General features: G+C 38.5%; 1 protein-coding gene across 1 annotated transcript in view; it reads right to left on the reverse strand.

Annotated features, from left to right (window-relative positions):
- Positions 1-5,723: 5,723 nt before the first annotated feature.
- HSPA14 (heat shock protein family A (Hsp70) member 14) overlaps positions 5,724-18,443 on the reverse strand; it is a 32,724-nt gene continuing 20,004 nt past the window's right edge. Inside the window, exons 11-14 of the mRNA XM_008065314.2 lie at positions 10,592-10,804; positions 9,998-10,171; positions 6,779-6,849; positions 5,724-5,944 (exon numbers count right to left, since the gene is read on the reverse strand). Coding sequence (XP_008063505.1) covers positions 5,866-5,944; positions 6,779-6,849; positions 9,998-10,171; positions 10,592-10,804 — 537 coding nt within the window. The 3' untranslated portion in view covers positions 5,724-5,865. The remainder of the gene's footprint in view (positions 5,945-6,778; positions 6,850-9,997; positions 10,172-10,591; positions 10,805-18,443) is intronic.

An 18,443-nucleotide genomic window follows, 5' to 3' on the forward strand; every position in this document is an offset into this window, starting at 1 on the left:
GGACGGGCGGTGCTGGGGACGCGTCTCTCGGGTTCCCGCTCCTGGCGCCCGATCCGCCTCCCCCGCCCCCAGCCGCGCACGCCTTTCCTTCCACACCACCGCCCTGGCGCCGGGTCTCTAAAGTGGCCGCGCGCTGGGACCCCGAGAAGGCTGTGTCTGGCCTCGCGCGCGCAGACTGACCGGTGGGTGTGGAGCGTGGCTTGAGCAGTGGGCATTTGGGAGCGCCCCGGGGGATTCTAATGTGGGCGCGGTTTCTCGCACTTTGCGGGGCTCGTCCTGATGCAGATTCGCCCGCGGGAGGTCTGGGACGGGAGCTGAGCGTCTGCGTTTCGGACGAGCACCCGCTCTCCGCCGGATGCTGCGGGCCGGGGGCCAGCCAGGGTAGGGGGCGCCCGGCCCTGTCCGCAGAGCCACTCCGGGGCCGTCCCCACGGGCTCCACGCCGCCTCCATGGGGACGGGACTGTTCTAAGCAATCCAAGGCAGAGCTCGTAACCGCGAAACCCGCGTAGGAAGCCGCCGGACAGTCTACCAGAGATTTTTTTTTTTTTAAAGATTCGTGTAAAAAAAAAAAAAGTGTTTCAAAGTATCACGTATAGATTTGAAATCTGGAAATAATCGCGGAACATGAAAGGAATGGCTATTTGATTCCATTATGAAACACTAGTCATTTAAGAAAATTGTGTCATGGGGAAGTGTTTAATGTGGTAAGCAGAAACAAAACAAGTCCTAAAATATAGTTTAAAGTAAGGAAAAAAATGTATAGGAAGACAATGAAATGGACTTCTCGGGGTGGTTTTCTTTTTGGCTTATCGTTTTTAAATAATCATTTTCTATAATGAGCAGCTCATTATCTTGATAATAAGGAATTAAGGACCCCATCTCCTAGAAGGATATGGGCTAGGATTACTCCTACAGATCTTAAGACTTGGATAGAGCCTTTCCTCTCTTTCCCAAGGCTTCTCTCCCCTCCTCTCCCTGAGCTGTCCTCACAGCCACTCTGCATGTTCTCACGGCACATCACGAGCGTCCATCCCTATTCTACTTGGTTTTCCTTCTAAACCTCTCTGTCCATTCTCCACTCCCCTTTCTGGCCGCCTTTCCTCCACCAACCAAGGCTTGACCCTGGGACCACATTTTTCTTCTCTTTCTTTCCCTGTGTGACTGCCTCCATTCGCATGGATTTAAATGTCTTTATCTATGATTCTCAACTTTTTTTTTAACCTTTCCCCCACCCTATTTTTTTCTTTTTACCATCTGGATCCTAGAATCAAGAGATTCCCAACCTTTTTTTTTTTTTTTCATCAGAACTCTTCCCTGAATTCCAAGCTTGAATACCACAGTGCCTAATGGACATGTCCTCTTAGGTGTTACACAAACATCTCAAATTGAAAATATTCAGAAGAGTACCCTTGATTTTTGCCTCCAGACCTCGTCTCCTCTACCAGGCCCCACAGCTTTCTCATCTCAATACCTTGGTGTACTGCTCAGGTGTTCAAGAAGAAAATCTAGGTGCTGTCTTAACTCACCCTCTCCTCTTTCACCAAATAAATTACATTAGCAAGTGTTGTCAATGCTATCTCCAAAGCATACTTCGATTTTTTAAAAATTTTATTTTGATATGAGGTCTTGCTATGGTGCCCAGGCTGGTCTCAAACCCCTGGGCTCAAGTGACCCTCGCATTTCAGTCTCCCAAAAAAGCTGGAACTAGAGGCACAGGTCAGCGTGTTCTGCTGAAGTCTGCCTTGATTCTGTTCTCTGTTCTCCATTTGTACCATAGTTACCTTAGTTCAGGCCATCACTGCTCAACTTAAGTCCTACAAAAGCTGCACCGGTTTCATTTCTGCCACTGTTCCCATCGAATCCATTTTCCATGTAGCTGAAAAACTGACAAAACATAAAGTGGGAAATGCTTTTCTCCTGCTTTAAATACTTCCTAGCATTAGAATAAACAAACCTCCTGAGGGCCCATGGGACCTCCTGTGATCGGTGCCCTGTCTACCTAACCTCTTTTAGCCACCTTCCCCTTGCTCATTATTCTTCAGCCATTTTTTTCACTCATTCAGAAATCTTTGATCATGCTTTTCCTGTGTGTCAGGCACCTAATGGGTGCTGGGAATATAACAATGGGCAAGCAAGACAGAGGCCCTGTCCTCATGGAGTCTATTACCTAGTGTGGGAGTAGATAATAAACAAGCAAATACATAACTGAAGGCATCTCTAAGTACTTTCTGGTTCAGAGGACATGCTCCCCTTCTTATCACTTGTGTCTTGGCTTAAATGCCACTTCTTCCCAGAGGCCTCCCATGATATCTCATTCTCACTTCTTTGCATCCTTAAAAGCATTTATCAAAATGTGCAAAATCTAGTCTGAATTTTTATTCTTATTTTTGGTCATGATCAGTTTCAGTGAAAATTTATGGAATGAATTTATTACACTATTGTGTAAACCAAGTGTTTCTTTTGTTTTTCTAGTCTTGAATTCCATCAATTCCAGAGTGTAGATTAGGCTTTGTCTCTTTAACAGAGCAGCAATTCTCAAAGTATGGTATGAGGACCCTGAGGCCCCTCCGGGGATTTATAAGCTCAAACTATTTTCATAATTATACCAACATGTTCTCTGACTTCTTTACTCTCTTTCTCTCATGTGTATACGATGGCGTTTTCCAGAGGTTACACAACTTGGATATTGATGGCAATACACTGAGCAAGGAAGCAGATGCCTGAATATAGCTACCTTCTATTAAGCCAGACATGAAAGAGATCTGAAAAAATATAAGATACCACTCTTAATTTTTTTAGAAAAGTTATTTTTCAAACTGTTATTCATGTTAGCATTTAGCTTTTTTGTTACTTAAAAATGAATTACTGGATGGATGCTGGGGCTCATGCCTGTAATCTCAACACTTTGGGAAGCTGAGGCAGAAGGATCTCTTGAGGCCAGGACTTCAAGACCAGCTAGGTAATATAGTGAGACCGTGTCTCTGAGAAAAAAAAAAAAAAAAAGCTTAAGAAAAAATTAGACCAGGCTCAGTGACTCGGCCTGTAATCCCAGCACTTTGGGAGGCCGAGGCAAGTGGACAGCCTGAGCCCGCAGGTTCAAGACTAGCTAGGGCAACTTGGCAAGACCTTGTCTCTAAATTTTAAAAAATTAGCTAGAGTGGTATTACATGCCCGTAGTTCCAACTACTTGGAAGGCTGAGGCAGAAGCAGCAGGTCTACGCTGGGGTGGCCATGAGTGTGCCATGGCACTCCAGCCTGGGCGATGAAGTGAGACTTCAACTCAAAAGATTAAAGGTATCAGAACACAAAACAAGCTATATATAAATATATATATATTTTTTGAGTTGAGGGTCTCACTGTTACCCAGGCTGGAGTACAGTAACACAATTACAGCTCAAAGCAGCCTTGACCTCCTGGGTTTAGATGATTCTCTTCCTCAAGCCTCCCAAGTAGCTGGGACTACTGCACACATCACCACACCTGGCTGATTTTTAAATTTTTTTATAGAGATGAGGTCTCACTATGTTGCCTAGGTTCGTCTCCAACTCCTGGACTCAAGCAATCTTCCTACCTCAGCCTCCCAAAGTGCTGGGATTACAGGCACAAGCCACCACACCTGGCCTATTGAATTAAAATTTTTTTTTTTAAAGTAATTTTGCCCAGGCTACTCTGGAACTCCTGGCTTCAAGTGATCCTCCCATCTCGGCCTCTCAAAGCACTGGGATTATAGGTGTAAGCTAGCATACCCAGTCATTGAATTTAAATTTTAAGATGAACGTGTGTCATTCTTATAAACAGAAAAAAATTAAAGCTACTTTTACCTTGAAAAATAAAAAATTTAGATGGCAAATCTTTCACAAATTCAGGTGAAAAAACCTTTGTCATCTGAGGGTACAAGAAAATGCAGAAGAATTTCATTAGGCAACAGAGCACTTATTGATGACAATTTCAAATTTGATATGTCTGGGGGAAAAAACCCCACTATGCAAAGCTGACCAATAAAGTCAGAAGTAGTGGTATTCCTTTTCTTTTTTATTGTGTTTCTAAACAAACCATAAAATATGCAAAAGATGTACTCACTGACCATTGTCCTGCAGGATACAAAGATAACACTATGTTTTTCTTCCATGTAATTTATTTACTTGATAAACATTTATGAACACCTACTATGTTCATATGCTGTCCTAGGGGTTGAAATGAAATATGACTGAGAGTCTCTGTTCTCACAATGCTTAATAATCCAGTGGAGAAAGCAGTAAGTAAATTATTACCTAAATGGAAGAGTAAGTCTTGTATTTTATTCTACACAATTCAATAATCTACTTCAGGGGCTGACAAACTTTTCTGTAAAGGGCCAGACACTAAATAATTTGTGGGCCATAGAGTACTTATGCTACTACTCTCTGCCATTGTAATGCAATAACAGTGACAATACATACACAATTGAGTGTGGCTATGTTCTAATAAAACTTTATCTATAAATACAGGTATGGGATGGATCTGACTCATTAGCCATAGTTTGCTACCCCTGATGTATTTTAAAAAGCTAACAATAACCACAAAATAAAATCCTAAAGCACTTTTCCAAAGCATAATGGAAAACATTTAGACTTAGCCTTTGAACTAGTTCACTTGGTATTTTCCCATTTTCTGAAGATACTTAATGGCTTATGAATATATTAATTTTATTCTGAATTTTTAAAACTTTGGAAAAGATCCTAAGAAATAACTAAGTACTCAGTCTTAGAACAAGAAATACACTTTTGAGGCTGCTTCTGTATTTAAAGACTCTATGGACTCAGAATCATATTTGGGCTGAGGTGGAAGATCACCTGAGCCCAGCAGGTTGAGACTGCAGTGGCCATGAGCGTGCCACTGCACTCCACCCCGGGCAACAGAGTGAGACTCCAACTCAAAAGAAAAAAAGAATCATATTTCAGTTCTCTTCATAGTTCTATTAATAATTTGATGTAAAATAATCGTAAATTTCAAGTTCGGTTTCTGTATCTTTAGAAGAGTACTGCCACTTATCTCCATAAAAACCAAAGCAATAATAAAGCACATCCATGAAGCTTGAATAGATTAAAAACAGTACAGTTTTTGTTATCACACCACGGAATAAAGGTACTTCCTCTTCTCTTTTCTGCTGGGAACTGAGGAGAGAAATGAATGGAAACTTCTCTATAGGATGCAGCCTGGACCTGCTGTGCAATGCTCGTTGTTCAGTTCCTCCCCATCATGGGCACACTTGTCTTACTTAGAGAATAAACTTTTCCAGTGGGAGCCCAGTGAAGAATTCAGTACTCCAGTGAATATTCGCTGATGAATAGAATACGGCTAGCCTTCTCTTAAAAAAACAAAAGCAAAAAAACTTTTAATTTCAAAAGAGAAGCACGTTTGTTGGAGGGAAAAATACCAAACTAAACCGTAAAGAGAAAAAGTAAAAGCCCCTTCCCAATTGAGTTTTTAATGGTATCCTACTTTAGATGTAGTTCTGCAATTTTTTTCAATTAATATGAATAACTTTTTTCTTAGTTAATTATCTGACAAGAAAAAAAAAACTCTGAAATTGGAAGTTATAGAAGCAGAAAAGCAATTTTACGACATCATGTCAAATTTCATTCAACCAATTCAATTCTAAACAGCTTCATGACAAAAAAAAACTTTCTTATAATTCCTATTAATAATAATTTATCTTAAATAAAAACAAAAAACTGCAACATTTACTGACACATTGTAGTTTAAAAGAAACATACCTTAGACAGTTCATTAAAAAAGTGTATTTTAATATAAACATCACTTATACACAAAACCAAATAATGTTGATATTCTTGTTTTTAAAAATTCTTGGTTTCTGTAAAACACTAAGATGCCACCTCAATAGTGATAGCTTCACATTTTCCAGTTTCTTGATCTGTACATGTCACATGTAAAGATCCATCCCTAAACAAACAAAAATTAACATTTCATAAGTCCAGAAAGCTCACTATAAACTACTTGAAAACTGAATAAACAGGGTTAATTTTAATTTTTGAAACAAGAATATTAAGATAAATAAACAGTTACGGTATCTTTAAATTTAGTATCATATGCTATATTTAGGCCGTTGTTCTCAGAAATTTCCTCCTAGACCACTAAGACAATAGTTATGATACTTGAAAGCCCATTATGATAAATATTTTAATGTTTAGGACTATGCAAAGCTCAAGACGTACCATTTTCAAGCCCAGGCCAGGGTAAACCCACCCTGTTGAATTCGATATTCTTGCTAATGTATGGCTTATACACTAAGTTCCTAGTGGAAAAGATTTACTTGTGATACATAGTGGTATAAATACTCTGTTGTTAGGGAAATGGTAATGCTTAATTTAATTAGTAATTTATTTCCTACATATTTTCTATAGCAATTATGAAATAAACTTACCCATTCATAGGGCAAATAGTATCAGTTATATAAACCTTAGAAAATTACATTGAAAAATTGATAAAGCTACATCTCAAATTAGCACAGATCAGCTTTTTGGGTTGATGACAATGAAAATAGAGTTCATAAAATATTCAGAATGAAAGTGACTTGAGATATACTTTTCTTTGTAAAATGTAATAAATTTTTTAGGGCAAAAAAATGTAATTCCCTAATAAATTTTCGTAGGTGTTATTTTAATAAATGATTTGCCTAGAATGACAATGGGTGAAAAATAAAAATCAATAAACTCACTGAAAGGGTCAAATTTCAAAGTAAATTTTCATAACAAAAGAAATAGTGTAAGTTTGTACCTTTTCATAGTAAGAACAGCTAATATATCACGTAATCCATTTTCTTTTTTATCTAAATCCTGGAGTACAACCTGTTTATGCAAAAATAATACAAAGACAATTCAGTACTTTGACATATTAATGAACTGATGCATCAATTATTGCAAAAGACCAAATCTTACTTATCAATGAAACAAACCTTTTAAAATAGTGTTGGTTTCAATTCTCCTACCATTTAAACACAATTCAGAGAATAGGAGTGAAGTTTTGGTAACTGGAAATGTCTTCCCCAGGAGGGCATATAAGATAACTAATGTATTTGTCCCTCTTAAATGTCATGTCCTAGATTAAAGTGATTGTTTCTAAGAAGTAATGTTTAGCTCAGAAAATAAAGACTTATTTTCTTTTTGATAATTAAGTCATTACTAGTAAAAAGCAAATTATATTTTGATGAGCCTTCTAGATATTCTTCATAAAAATCAAATACTTTAAATACACTTGAAAAACCACCTATATAAAAGAAATGTGACAAGTTCTTTTTTACAACTAAGATTATATTTGTTAGTAAGAGATGATAACAGATTTACTAAAAAATTCCTCAGTTTCCTAAAATACATTATACCAATAAACCAACTTTGGAGTCTGACAGTAACTTTTCAGACTTTGCCAAGTTTAATGATCTCAGGTGCATCACGAAGCACCTTGTTTCACTCATTTGTAAAATGAGGAGGCTAGAACAGATGGGAACGCTGAACGATTCTCTTCCAAAATCTGTGTTAGGTGACTGACTAACTTTTCTCCTTCTGGCATCTTTAAGTCCGGATATGGTGGCAGCAGCTGCAGAGTCTCAGAGGGTGTGAAAAGAAAAGGTAATAAATGTGTAAGAGATAGTAGCTAAGGGAACACTAACCCTGCCATCTGAGTTTAGAAAGCTGGCACATGAGAAAGTGCTTATATACACACAGCAGAATCATCTGGAGGAGCTTTTAAAACTACCAGGAGAGAGTGCATTGATAAGCTGAAGTACAGCTCAGGCAGGCTATGCATGTGTGTTTTTCCATCATTCTTTTGATGGAATTAGAAAATAAATATACAGCTAAAGATATGTGTGTGTGTGTGTGTGTGTGTGTGTGTGTGTGTGTGTGTGTGTGTGTGTAAATATACACTAGGGGAGCCCCCCCAAATCAGGAATTTATTTATAAAAAATTATGTATTCTTACATGTTTGAACTTGAGTCACCATCAAAGTACTCTTTGTTTGATGTTATACACCTATCAAGATGTTTTTCCCACTGCTCAAAACAGTTTTTGAACCTGGGTGCAGTGACTCACACTTGTAATCCCAGCAATTTAAGAGGTGGAGGCAAGGTAATTGCCTGAGCCTAGGGGTTTGAGGCCAGCCTGGGGAACTTGGGAGATATTGTCTCTATAGTAAATAAAAAAAAAAAACTAGCCAGGTGTGGCAGCACACGCCTGTCATTCTAGCTACTCGGAAGGCAGAGGTGGAAGCATTGCCTGAGTCCAGCAGGTCTAGGCTGTGGTGGTTGTGAGCATGCCACTGCACTCTAGCCAGGGTAACAGAATGAGGCTCCGAGTCAAAACAAAAAACAAAAAAAAAGAACCAGTTTTTGAACTCGTCAGTTTTTTCATCCAGGGAAATAACAACAACAAAAATCGCTCAGGGCAAGATCAGGTAAATAGGGAGGGTGGGCACAGGGTCATGCTGTTTTTAGTCAGAACACTCAGCATGGTGTGGGCAGGTGTGCTTGTAAATCACCCATTTTATGGGTAAACACTTGGAAAGAATCTTCAGCCAGGGGTGGTAGCTCATGCCTGTAATCCCAGCACTTTGGGAGCAGAGGGGAGAGGATTACCTGAGCCCATAGGTTCAAGACCAGTCTGAGCAAGTTGGTGAGCCCTCATCTCTATAATAAATCAAAAAATTAGCTGAGCATGGTGGCGCATGTCTGTGGTTCCAGCTACTTGGAAGGCTGAGGTGGAAGGATCATCTGAACTCAGCAGGTTGAGGTTGCGGTAGCCATAAGTGTGCCACTGCACTCCAGCCTGGGCAACAGAGTGAAACTGACTCAAACAAAAAGAATTTTCAAAAAAAACTCACTGAAGCCAAATGCAGCCTCTCAAACAAAAATACTAACTGATGCTGAAGGGTTCCTAGAATACCTACCTAGCAGAGGAAGCCTGTACCACAAGGGCCCCCCCCCTCCAAAAGATAATTCCGGGTTTTTTTGGGTACCCTCTCTTGTCTGTGTGTATGTACACACACATATGCAGTCTCTCATCACTAATAAACACCCACTCTTCTCAAAATAATTAGGCATTTTAGTTTTGTTCCATACTTCTCTGAATGTGTATATATTTAACAAACATACTATACATTCTATTTTGTTTACCCATATTTGTTTTATTTTTATCATAAAAGTAATTCATGCTTATGTCCTGTGCTGTTCATTAAAAAATTCACAAAAATGTTCTTGGTACACTCAAGCCCATGTACATACGGTGACGTTTCTGGAATATGTCTTAACCACCTGTAGATATTTTCTGCATACATGTTTGGATACCTAAAAATGTACATCTACTCCAACATCACCCATTCCACACACTCACGCTCCCAATCTTTTTTCTGTATATACAAATGGCTTCACACTATAAAACTGCCCTGCAGTCTTTGTGTGTATGTGTTTTAATGCAACTGTATTTCCTAGACATGTCTAAGTAAATGATATTGCTCCACCTCCTCTGTGATGCACAGGATCACACAGTGTGAAATATGTGTGTGGCCTTTTGAAAAAGTAAACCTATCCCATATCAGAGGCCAACCTGAGAAGAAACCCTAGCTTGACCAAGAAAATAACAGGGTATCGACTACCATGAGCCCGCTTCCTAATCACCTATAAAATGTGCACAATAATGTGCATTTAGCAAACCAAAAAAGGTTATTTTCCCCTTTCCTTACCCTGATCAAAAGGTAGGCCAAGTGCACAAAAAGCAGCTGTATAAATACAGAGTATTTTTTTCCTCAGAAGTCTTTCAAAAAATTAAAATTGCCTATTTCTTCCCCCTTTCAGAAATGAGTAAGTAGAAATAATCCATACATAAAAATGTGTTAGGCGTCCTACATACATTTTGTATTAACTGAGATATTAAGCCAAATCTATTCCAAAAGGAAAAGCTAAACAGCTGCATGTGACTAAGTTATAGTCTATTTTTGTGCATTTACCTGTGCGAACTTGGTTTCCTCCTTGGCAGAGTTTTTCCCTTCAGACTCGTAGAGTTCAAGGCATATTGAAGATGTACTTCCAGGGGCTTGTAATGTGTGTTGTCTTCGAGCTGGCAAAGGAGTCCCCGATGGAAACAGCACAGTAAATCTATTGGCTCCTGATTCATCTACTCCCTAGTAAGGAGGAAACAAGGAATATACCCTTTGATATTTATCTTTACAATAAAAAAAATTCCTATTATAAATGAAATATACATTCCTGTTGATAATCTGGAAACTAGGCAAAGAGAAGAAAATAGAAATAATCCTTAAATTCACCCAACTTTATTTAAAAATATACTGAAACATACCTCAATCTATATTAGAAGCTTATGATTAAAATTATAGCTAACTTTCATTTTCCTAAGAAATTAACATGCCAGATAAATATTAACTAAAATAATACAAGAAACTCACTAAAAGTAAAATTATAAACCTAAATCTAAAATATTTAACTGCACATAAAGTTTTATTGTAAAATCATGGCATAAATGAAAATTTTTGGCAATTAATGTATACTGTTCATACGGGAAAGTTTAGAAAAGCTAAACATACCTTAACTAAAATGTCTTTGGCTGAACACTCTATCACCAGAGAGTCTTCTACTAAGAGGTGTTCTTTCCCAATAAGAATTCCTGCTTCTATGGCTGCACCAATAGGGATAACCTCATCAGGAGGAATAGAATTGAGAAGTTCAACAGATGGAAAAAGATCTTTAATCAGCTGCTGAAGCCTTGGGATTCGAGAAGACCCCCCACAAAGGACAACCTAGAAAGGAAAGTAATCTTCAGTTATTTACTATTAGAAGAATGGTTTCTCAATATTAAGTGTAACAGGCTGAGTCATCATCATATATAATGGTAAAATACAAGAAAAGCCCTCTATATTAACATATTGTTTTATGTTACACTTAACATATACACTGTTCAATATACCATTTACTCACAACAGAATTTAAAATGAGGAACTTTCATCACACAGTAGAAAATACAGTAAAGTTATATAGATGGTTCATAATTCATATACTGTGCATGAGAGGCTTAAACAGATAGTCATCTGGATAGAAAATATATTAATATTTTGTGTTATTCCAATTTTTTAAAGTTTAAACAATCCTACAGCATTTTTGTGGTAAAATAAATATTGCCAATCTCTTTGAAAACGATGTGAAAACTATGCCATCGATGTCTTGTCTTCACCATGGAAGAATATTACGCTTCTTGAGAAAAAAGAGATATTTTATAAAACTGAATTTTAAGTTGATGGTACCACCTGATTAACTCTCTCCTCTCTGAAGGATTTCTTGTGAAACTGCTCCCTTAAATTATAAATCCCTTAAGTCCCTCACTGATTCTTTCATTTAGCACTTATGACTCTATGGGTATTCATAAAAGTGATAAATACATAATCTAAGAAGGGAAATCATCAATAACCTCTTATTTCACAGTCTTTTTATGGACGTTCTCAAAGCTCATTGTGGTAGAGAAGAGAACTAATTGAAAAAACTAGGCCTCTTTAACATTCAATTTGAAATGATGAGGGACAGCATATTAATCTTCAGATGAGGGTGTAGGACATCAGCTGTAGGACATTTTTTTTTCCAAGTAGGTTTGCCTTGGCAGATTCCCAAGAGATCTGTTTTGGAGATAAGTAAAAAAGTCTTCTTTAAAATTTTATGATCCCAGGTAAATACCACGAGAAAAAAATAAAGAATATGACGTTTCAAATTTCTCATACTCAACATCAAAAAGCTTTAGTAATAAACAACAAGTGCTACTATGCTATAAAAAAAACCTTAGAAAATCTTGACATTTAGTATTTTTATTTTAGGGTAAAAAGTACAAAAAAGTGTTATTATTAATGCTGGCAGTAACTAGTAAGTTTTAATTTAAACACATTTTTAAATGTCTAGTCTACAGTATGAGATTTCTTCTGCAAACTTAGTTTTTAGTAGAAAACACATATTTCAAATATAATTAACTATTTTTACCAAGAGATTTTCAAATATAATTTTTTTTGCTGCAAAAAAAGAATAATCAAACCACCTGTAATTAGTCTGCTTGGGTTGCTATAACAAAATACTACAGACTGGGTAGCTTAAACAACATAAATTTTATTCTTCCCAGTTGATTGGGAAGTCCAAGACTGAGGTGACAGCAAAGCAGGTTTCGTTCTGAGGACACTTCTCTTGGCTTGTAAGTGGTCATCATCGTGTATTTTGTTGGGGGAGGGGACAGTGAGAGCTCTCTTGCCCAAGCCAGAGAATAGTGGCATGATCAGAGCTCACTGCAGCCTTGACCTCCGTGACTCCAGCGAATCTCCCACCTTAGCCTCCTGAATAGCCAAGAATACAGGAGCATGCCACGACACCTGGCTAACTATTTTTATTTTTTGAAGAGACATGGACTCGTTATGTTGCCCAGGCTGGTCTTGAACTCCTAGGTTCAAGCAATCTTCCTGCATAGGCCTCCCAAAGTGCTAGAATTACAGGTGTGAGCCATCATGCCTGGCCTCTGGGTCTCTTCTTAAGAGAACAGTTTCTATGGGTCAGGGCCCCACCTTTACAACTCCTTTTAACCTTAATTACTTTCTTAAAGTCCTCATCTCTAAGTCACTCTAAGTAAGTTTAAGCATCTTAATTGAAATGGATTAAATCCCCTATTCTTTGCACCTGACTCAGGAGTTTTTAAAGAGGGTGAGCTCAAGAGAGGCAAAGAAAGAAAAAAAGAAGAGGAGGAGGAGGAAGAAACAGCTGCAGACTCTGCTTATAACCTCACAACTTTAGAAGAGGCCCATTAAGAAGCAAGTCATACTCTGTGGACACCAGAAGAAGAGAGGTAGGGAGAGGAAACAGAAAAGGACTAAGCCTGGGTGAGGAAATAAGACTATTTCTCTCAGCTCACAATATACATTGTGCTCACATGCTGCTTGAGAGACGCAACCTATGCCTCCAATTCTCCCTGTATGGAAGACTTGGGACCTACTGATAAACAAGGGTCCAGGAGAAGGCCCTGACGGTTCTTCAGCCAGGGATGAGGGAACGTGCTGGAGTCAATCAGCTCAGGCACTCCTTCAGACAAACGCAAGCAAAAACTAGGACTGTTCCCCCTTCTGAGTGTTTGATGGTAAGGGGTCATTTTGTTCAGACAATGAGTAAGAGAAAAGCCTGAAGTGGTCCATCAAACCTTTCATGCTGACTTAGCATAAATAATGTAAAAATTGTAAGTTACCAAAGAAAATTAAATAACAGAATAAAGGAATAATTCCTCATAACTAAGGTATATACCAAGAATATAATGATAGTTCAACACTAGTAAACTATTAATTCATCACATAACTTTAAGACAAATACTTTTAAAATGGTTAAGATCATCTCACTGGTGTCCCCAAAACATTTGTAAAAAATACCTATTTTATATTAAAGCTCTTAAAAATGGGGAAAAGGGACATATTTTATTAATATTATAAAGAAAATCTCTTTCAAACCAATTTCCAATAATCAAGTTTGGTAGTAAAAGACTAATGGTATTCTCCTAATAAAAGAAACAAAATAAGTCAGTCCAATATCAACAGAAAAATTCTGTTCTGATCATGGCAACCAAATATAAAACAGAAATAGGAGGGATATATTTGCATTAGAGAGAGAAAAGCACCCCACCTACAGATATACCCTCTCCCATTACCCCTAGCCCTCCCCAGTTTCCTCCTGCCCTTGTCATACAACCTGAGAGCTGTCTATACTGTCTCCATGGTCTCACCTTCCGTTCTATATTAAACTTGCTCCAGTACAGTGCTGATCTTCACTGTGCCCTCAACTGCTCTGATCAGTCACTCCACATCACCAAGCCAGCGTTCAATCATGTGGCCTCCCCAGCAGGACCGCCAGCATTACAGGTTAGCTGTAGTCCTCAGGACACATTTTTACCCGTCTTCCTGGTTCCCTAACTCCTCACTGTTTGCCCTAAATCCCCTAGGCCAGACCCCCTTCAGGATGATAACTGTCCCAAGGCCCTGGGCTCTGTCCTGGGATCTCTTTACTCCTTGGTGAGCTCATCCAGCCTTAAGGCTCAAAGGAACACACAGGGGCTCACAGACATGTATCTCCAGCCCAGATCTCTCTCCCCAACCCCAGGCTCTATGTCCAACCACAGGGCCCTCTTCACATGGCAGTCGGAATATTCCTCATAGGCATCTGAGCCTAGCTCTGGCGCCAGCCCACCTCTCACCACCGCCCTTGCTCACTCAATTCCGCCACCCTTTGGGCTGCTCCTCAGACACACAGCTCATGTTCCTCTGCTTGGAACACTGGCAGATATTCATGTGGCATCTTCTGCCACTTCTTTCAGGTCTCTGATCAAAAGCCACCTGCTCAGGGAGGAATACGGCTTGAAAAACCACCCTCTATCACTAGGTAGGCCCTTATCTTGCTTTATTTTTCATCATAATACTTGTCAAAACTGGGAATGATTTTCTTAATCTGTTTATTACCTGTGTATCCTATGTCAGTTTATTTACTGCTGTATCCCAGGTGTCTGAAACCTGCCTAGCATAGAATATGTATGTTCAATAATTATCTACGGGTTAATCAGTAAATAAATTTGAATATATGCCTAGGAAATTCAGATGAATCCACTAAAAATCACCAAACTGTTCACAAAGTAACAAAATGTAAGATAGGTAAACAAAATTAATAGGTATCCCATTTATTAGCAAAAGCAAATTAGAAAATTAAAGTAGTAAACTGTACTATAACCACTTATATACCTAATCCTGAATTGTACCCCACATCTTAAAATAAAAAAGTACTACTACTAATAAAAAATAAAATTCCCAAAATTAAAAAAGCATTATTCTAATAAAAACCTCACTCACAATAGCAGTAAGTCCAACAGCACTCGTAGCAGTAATTTAATAGTAAATATTAGGAAAAACACTTCAGTTAGAAGCATTGAATAGAGAGAAATACAAACTTTGTGGCTAGAAAAACTAAATGTTGTAAAATCATTACATCAGTACAAATTATAGAGTGAATGCAACTGTATCAAAATCATAATGAGATTTTATGCAAAAAAATTGAAAAAATATTTCTGAAGCTAAAGCTCTCGAAAAAAGAAGTGTGAATAATGAAAATTTTTAAATTGCAATGTTAACAATGAAAGTTTACATCTACTCGGAAAGTGAGCTACTTTTTGGTGAGCAATTTGATATAAATACTAAAAGTCTTAAAATTTGGGACTTACCCCTACATCTTATCCTATGGGAATTAACAATGTTCACAAAGTCACAAAGACTGCTGTTTATAAAAACCAAATAACCTACATATCCAACATTAAGAATGGGTCGTATAAATTATGGTGCAATAAAATACTACGGAGCTATTAAAATTGCTGTTGTAGAAGCTAGGAGCTTCTACACACAGGGATTAACTGCATCCATTTATCTAAGCTCCCTTCCATAAACTCACTAAGCTGACAGTAAAGGGATTTAAGAAGATATAAACATAGAAGGGCGAAATAAATGAAAAAGAGATCTTGAGTTGGAGATTTCAATAAATTTGGGGAGCTTGAAAGGACAGAGGTAATTGTCTTGAAGCAGATGAAGTCTGAGATAACCAAAGAGAAGCAAGGTAGTTTGACAGATGATTCCAGAGCACCAACTACCACAGACAGCCAGGATGAAGAACTGAAAACATGAAGGCTGGCTGGAAGCACACATGTGGAGTGACTGGGCCCCCAAGATGCCTCCCTGATCTAGACAGGTGGCTACCTGCATGGTCTCCCACACTCAGGGAAGCAGGTTTGCACCATTAACTTATGGGACTTGGATACAATGATATGCAGTGGGCAGGAGTACGGCATGTTGTTGACAACAAGGAGAAGGAGGGAAAGTCTGCATAGTCAAGAGTGGAAACCCCGAAGCTCCCTGCTCTCAGAAGGCCAGAAACCAGACCTATCTTCTTCAAGCAAGAGATCAGAGAATTCCTTCCAGAAAAACCAACTACTCCTGAGACTAGACCCCCAGATACTGAAGTTAGAAGGCAACGGGCACAAGCGTGAAGCACAGGGGTTATGGAGACAACCTGCCTGAATCCAGGTCAGCTCCATCACTTCCGTGTCAGCCTTCTGACTGTGCGCAAATTCTTCACCTCGGGGAACCTCTTTGTTTCCTCATCTGAACATGGAGATAAAGGTAGCTGCCTCTGGTGCTTTCATGAGGATTAAAAGTTTTAATGCATGGAAAGCCCAATCATCTACTACTCCCTGCCCTGTAAGAGGAGTATCCATCCCCACCCACTGCCATGACTTGGTGGGGAAGTGTATTCCCCTGCCCTGCTGTCAGGTCTGGAAGTGGTACTGAATGTAAACACCCTGACGTGCACCTGTCTGTCTCAGGCTTTAAAAACTGTGCATGTCCTGCAAGCATGCTTCCTCTCTTCCCTCTGCATGAGAACTGCATGTCCCAGATAGCAGCTCCTTTGGCCTGGGTCCTAGAATAAGAAGCAAGAGAAACAGAGCCACAGCAGCACACCTAGCCACCTTCACCTGCCCACATGTAACCTAAGTGAAAAAAATGTTTGCTGTGGAGAAAACCACTGAGAGTTAAGGATTGTTTTCTTACTGTAGCAAGGTCAACAAACTAAAAAGACAATTTCATATTATTAAGTTCTTAAAAGCCTGTAGCAACGTTCTCAATCCTAAGCAATCTCAAGACTATTATACCACCTCAATTCAAGCAATTGAGAGTTGGACTATGTATGAGTGATCATTAAGTGGCAGAACTCCATGATCAGCTCCGGAAGGAAGGGCACTGACGCTAATGATCACCTACAACATGCTACACACGATGCCACTATTACATGTCCTCTTCCTAACAACCCTATAGAATATGTGATGCATGTAATACTTCTAAGCTAAGTATTATCATCCTCTTATAAGAAGAGAAGAGGTTCAGGAAATTAAATAATTAGCCTAGCCTGGAACCATTTCCACCTGAGGTGGGTCTGTCTCCAAGCCCATTCACTTTCCACCACTGCCTCACTACCACTATGCTACATGCCTCATTCTTCACGGTCTATCCCCAGCCCTCAAACACCCAGCAAAATGTCTGGTACAATATAAATGTCAAAAAAAGAAACACTTATTGACCAAAATTGCAAAAAAACAAAAGATCTCTGCCACATGGCATATGCCAAAAATGATAAAAATATAAAATACTGCTGAACTATAGACAAGTTAAAAGAAAACAGTATTTAATATGTCATACATCTGAGCAAGACAGCTGAAGAAATCAGAGTAACAGATCAAGAGATTTAAATTAGATAAATAACTGTAATTTCTATATGTCAAATACCCTCCTCCCTAGCAGGACCAAAATTAAACCGTAAAGTACATGCCTTAAAGGAAGTTCACAGTAAATGATAATTAATATTTTGATTATATAAAGTATTTACACAAGTTTTGTTTTGCTTAAATCAGACCTAAATAGGTAAAGAATATGAAATAGTTACACATATGGAAATACAACATTAAATAAACACTTAAAAATACTCCTCTAATGACCACTGAAGTATAAAGTGAAAAAAATGTCTTTTTCAATAATAGACTGGAATTTATCTTTAAATGATTAAACTCAGTGTCAGCAAGGTTACGCCTATGTACTGCTCACGGGAATACTGGCCATTTTTTTTGGAAAGTAACTTGAGGTAAAAATAGTCTTAAGCAGCAGGGCTCGGTGGCTCAGCCTGTAATCCCACGCCTTGGGAGGCTGAAGTGAGTGGACTGCCTGAGCCCGTGGGTTCGAGACTCACCTGGGCAACTTGGCGAGACCTCATCTCTACAATAAATCAAAAAATTAGCCGGGCGTGGTAGCGCATGCCTGTAGTTCCAGCTACTTGGAAGGCTGAGGCAGAAGGATTGCTGGAGCCCAGCAGGTCGAGGCTGTGGTGGCTGGGAGTGACCACTGCACTCCAGTCTGGGTGACAGAGAGTGAGACTACAACTCAAAAAAAAAAAAAAAAAAAGTCTTAAGCTATTCATACTCTTGACCCAGTAATTTTATTATAGCAATCTACCCAAAGGAATAATCCTAAATGTGGTAAAAACCTATGTCCAAAGATAGGCATCATTCTGTTACAGGGAGGAAAAAACCCAATCTAGGCTAAGAACAGGAAAATAATTTATGGTGCCTTTCCTTTTCTAAGCCATTAGCAATCTATCTAAAACTGCAATGTAGTAATATGGAGGAAAGAATTAGTTATATAAAGAAAGTAAAATTCAAAATTGTACATACAGAATTAGAACTATTATTTTTAAAACACTACAAAACTATAGCCAGCAAACAAATCTATGCATACAAATTAGATAGTTAGAAATACTTTGGAATATAACACTGGTTGTTCATTGGTTATT

Source organism: Carlito syrichta, unplaced genomic scaffold, assembly GCF_000164805.1.
Source record: "Carlito syrichta isolate Samal-C Ts95f unplaced genomic scaffold, Tarsius_syrichta-2.0.1 Scaffold308224, whole genome shotgun sequence".
NCBI lineage: Eukaryota > Metazoa > Chordata > Mammalia > Primates > Tarsiidae > Carlito > Carlito syrichta.